The sequence below is a fragment of the Ornithorhynchus anatinus genome, chromosome X1 (assembly GCF_004115215.2).
Source record: "Ornithorhynchus anatinus isolate Pmale09 chromosome X1, mOrnAna1.pri.v4, whole genome shotgun sequence".
NCBI lineage: Eukaryota > Metazoa > Chordata > Mammalia > Monotremata > Ornithorhynchidae > Ornithorhynchus > Ornithorhynchus anatinus.
The window spans coordinates 47,884,801-47,889,460 of NC_041749.1; the positions used below are offsets into that span (position 1 = coordinate 47,884,801).

The window sequence follows — 4,660 nt, forward strand, 5'->3', positions numbered from 1 at the left end:
CTCCTCAAAAGACTAGGGGCTAACCATCCATCTCCACCGACAAAAACTCCTCACCATTGGCTTAAAGCGCTCACCTTGTCCACTCCTACCCCACCTCACACTACAGTTCAGCCTACACACTTCGCTCCTCTAACGCTAACCTTCTCACTGTGCCTCCATCTGGCCTATCTGGCTGCCGAGCCCTCACCCACTTCCCGCCTCTGGCCTGGAATGCCCTCCCCTCAATCCGACAATTACCCTCTGCCCCTTCAAGGCCTTTCTGAAGGTACATCTCCCTCCAGGGGGCCTTCCCTGACACAGTCTCCCCTTTCCTCTTCTCCCACTTCCTTCTGCGTCACCCCGACTCGTTCCCTTTGCTCTCCCCCTCCCGGTGCCACAGCACTTGGGTACGTATCTCTAATTTATTTATATTAACATCCGTCCCCTGCCTAGACTTTAAACTCGTTGTGGGGAGGGAATGTGCCTGTTTACTGTTGCGTCGTACTCTCCCAAGCGCTTAGTAGAGTGCTCTGCACACCATCGGCGCACGATAAATACGCTCAAATGAATGACTGAAAGTGCACCTCTGGGCCTGAAGTGAAATAATCCTCACTTTGGGAGGCGTTTTGAAATAAATAACGTGCTAGAAAGTTTACCGTCAGCTTCCGCATCACGGGAAATGAGAGGAATGATTCAACCCCAAATAAACTTCACAAAAATCCTTACCTTGGGATAATGACAAGGCATTGATACCCAATTCTTTTCTAACGTACAGAGTTTCATCTGCATCTTCCAACTCACCATTTCTTATAGACACATCCACAATTTCGCTCGTCAACAGGATCCAACACCACAAACTCTTAATCTGCCCTCACCAACCAAGGATCTCACTGCTACCTTTTACGTTACATATTAAAAGCTTCACTGACATAAGCAAAACTTTAACTTGGCCAGCCCCGTAGATCTAATACCTGCTTCCTCACCATCTTCACCCATTTAAAAGCTCCGTATTCACAGATTAGAATTTAGAGGACACCCGACGCTGCCGATAATTACCTTGAAAAGATTCAGTTACCTCCCTTTCCGAAGACTTCTCGGCTTAAGCCGTAAACTCCTGACTGAAGACCTAAGAAAAATCAAATGAATATGTGTGACATTAACTCAATCAGAAGCACTCATTTGGATCGCATTTCCCGTGGCCCACCGGCCACGTTACCATACATACTCCACTCAGCATGTAGAGAATCGAATTCTTTATTTGCAATATCCATAAATGTCGCTATTCTCTATTTCTATCCACGTATTCCCCCGTATTATGCTTTTTTAATAAACAACTTGAATCCTATTGCGTGAAAGGGCTACAAATATACATTTGTTAGTCAAGCAGAGTACACAGATATTTTGCTTTACAACTGGCACCTGAATTACTGGCACACTTAGCTGGCTCACAATTTTAGCAGTTCGGGGCGAGGGCCCAAGCTACACACAGCAGTTTTTACATTTTCAGTTTGGATGGAGTCCAAGCAGCCGTATAATAGGTGACGGGACCCATACCCCTGTGAAGTCCATCTTTAGTTACATGTTCCTTTCTCACTGTTTTGGGTCCGTGCGTTATTTCGATGACCAATTTCCAAATTTAGTGCAATTTATTTACTCAAACCGGTAAACCTTCATCTGCACACTGCAGATAGGGGCCATTCTGCCAGTAGATGGGGCTACTGTGGTCTCCGAGGAGATGGGGTGAGGAAGGAGAGGGTTTTGATGAGGACAACCGTTCCAACAAGTGTTAGGGAAAAAAAAAGATTTCTACCCGCTCCTCTGAAAATGCAAGGTACGCCTTTAGGTTATGGGTAACTCACCCTCACCTATAACGAATCATTGCAGACCAACCAACAGGAGGACCAAAACTAGCCCATCTGAAAATCTTAACACTTTATATGAACACATGCGTAACAAACGATTTCTTCAAAACTACACGGTACATACGCTGACAAAATTCTTCTAAGGAAAAAATAAAATCAAATAAGCAGGGTGCCAAGCAACCTGTCTCTTACGAGATAGTGGACGGCAACTGAAAAGTTCGAATCATTTCTCTTAAACACAAACCACATCCACTTGAAAAAGTTTTGTCGGTAAGGGGTGAGATCCAGTGAAGTCACTAATTATCAAGGTAGCACAGAAGACAGTCAGGACCTTTGAGAGTTTCTCCCCGTACATCTCAAAAGGGAAAATAATTAACACACGCACGCACACGAGGAAAAAAAAAACAACCAAAAAAAACCAACACCCCTCCAAACTAAAATCCCTTAAACGTTCGGAATGGATCCTAGGAAAAAAAGTGTTAGGCATTTACGGTCAAACACAATGATTTATTAAAAATAAAACGTAAAAATTGATTTGTTTTTACAACTTTCCAAATTTGGCATGGGATCCGATATTTCATAGAAAATGCAGTAGCCAGTTATCGAGTCCTTACAACAAAGTCCCCCCCTGCCCGCCCCCCCAACCAGGTTTTGCTACAGAATCAGCAAGACGCCCCTCCCTCGCCCTCCCCCAAACCAAACACAAATTAAAACGAGACAATCTGCTAGTATAAAAAACGACCAGAGTCCAAGTAATAATAAAAAAATAGAGTCCATCAATGACTGTAACACAAAATGTGTATGTGGGGCCGAGTCCATCTTCAGCGGGGGGAGACAGAAGGTGGCAGGCGAACGGGCAACCCCCTTTCCCGGGGGGCGACGGCAGACGAGCTGGGCCCCGCGAGGGTGGGCAGGCGAGAAGGGCAAGGGGCTTCTGGGAGTCGACCCCGGGCTAGGCTCTTCGGGAGAGACGGGGCCCCCTCGCCTTCCCCTCTCAGAAGGAGCCGCCCCCATAGCCGCCGCCGCCGCCACCCCCGCCGTAGCCACCCCGATAAGGTCCACTGTTACTGCGGCCGCCCCAGCTGCCGCCGCCGCCGCCGCCGCCGCCGCCGCCGCTCTTCATGGGCCCGTACGACGACTGGTGCTGGCTGTAGCTGCCGAAGCCGCCGAACCCGTTGCCGTAGTCGCTTCCGCCGTAGGAGGAGCCGCCGCCGCCGCCGCCGCCGTAGGCGTTGTAACCACCGCCGCTGTAGCCGCCGTAGCTGTTGTAGCCACCGCCGCCGCCCTTGGACAGGCCGTTCTGGTCGCGGCCGCCGCCGCGGCCCCGGCCGCCTCGGCCGCCCCGGCCGGGCCGGGGGCCGCCGCCGCCGCCGCCCGGGTGGATGTCCTCCTTGGGCACGGCCTTCTTCACCTCCACGCGGTGGCCGTGGATGGGGTGGAACTTGACCACGGCCGCCTTGTCCGCCGCGTCGTGGCTCTGGAAATAGACGAAACCGAAGCCGCGCTTCTTGCCCGACTGCTTGTCGGCGATGATCTCGGCCTTCTCCACGGGGCCGAACTGCGAGAAGTGCTCCACCAGGTCGTCTTCGGCCACGTCGCCCTTCAGCCCGCCGACGAACAGCTTCTTCACCTTGGCGTGGGCGCCGGGCCGGGCCGAGTCCTCGCGCGACACGGCCCGCTTCAGCTCCACCGTGTTGCCGTCCACGGCGTGCGGCGAGGCGGCCATGGCGGCGTCGGCCTCCTCCACGTTGGAGTAGGTCACGAAGCCGAAGCAACGGGAGCGCTTGGTCTGGGGGTTGACCACCACTACGCAGTCCGTCAGCGTCCCGAAGGCCTCGAAGTGGCCGCGCAGGCCCGACTCGCTCGTCTGCACGTTGAGACCGCCGATGAACAGTTTACACAGCTGCGAGTTCTCCATCTCTGCGGCCCCGGCCTTCCCCACGCCCAGCAAGCGCCGCAGCTTCGCCGCCACCGCTCTCGTGCCTCCTGCTCGGCCGCCGCCGCCGCCGCCCGTCCCCCGCGCGGCACGAGGGGGGGGAAGAGGGTCGCGGAGCCGCTCCGAAGGAAGGCGCCGAAGGGAAGGTGAGAGACGGACCGGGCCGCAGCGAACGCCGTCACCGCCTCCTTCTCCTCTCCCCGTTCTGGACACCACACAAAGAGGCCGCTAGACGCGCGCGCACCCTGGCCGAGGCGTGCGTCACCTCCGACGCACACCGTCCCGCCGCCCGTCGGCCAATCCCCGCCTCCCTCCCGCTCGCCCCGCCCCACCCCGGGCTGGCGCGCGCCGTGGCGCAACTCTCTCTTCCGGCTTCCCTCTCTCGTCGTCGGCGCCGCGCGCGCGCGGGCGCGCGCGCGCTTCCTCCCTACCCGCTGGCGGCGCCGGCCAATCCCCTCTCGCCGCGCGCCGCCGTAGCCCTTTTCCTCCCTGCTCCCCCTCCCGCCTCGGCTCGGTCGCGGCGCCATTCGTCCCGCCCCTGAGATGGCGTGGAGGCCTAGGCCCATCCCCGGGCTCGTTGGGCCGCGCCGCGGAGGGCGGGGGGAGGAAGAGGAAGAGCGCGGGCGGTGACTGAGTGAAGCCGGTCCCAACGGCCACCGTTTCCCCGGAGGCTCGTCGCGCTTTGCGCGGGCTTTTCGAAAGCGAGAGAGAGAGAAAGGGGAGGGCGGCAAGCCGCGTGCGCCCAACTTGCTGCCCCCCAGATGAGAATGGCGGCGGGGTGCGCCCCGCAAGTTTCCAGGAGCCCCGTCCTTCCCTGCGGGCCACTCCGAGCGCGTTGCAGGAAAGCCCCACGGCGCTGACTAGAAACTGTCGCCGGCCGATT

The 4,660-nt window shown here is 56.4% G+C and overlaps 1 protein-coding gene across 1 annotated transcript; it reads right to left on the minus strand.

Moving 5' to 3' along the window:
- Positions 1–1,217: 1,217 nt before the first annotated feature.
- HNRNPA0 (heterogeneous nuclear ribonucleoprotein A0) lies at positions 1,218–4,000 on the minus strand. The gene has a single exon (XM_001519521.2). The coding sequence runs from the start codon at positions 3,757–3,759 to the stop codon at positions 2,836–2,838; it is 924 nt and encodes a 307-aa protein (XP_001519571.2). The 5' UTR covers positions 3,760–4,000; the 3' UTR covers positions 1,218–2,835.
- Positions 4,001–4,660: the final 660 nt, after the last annotated feature.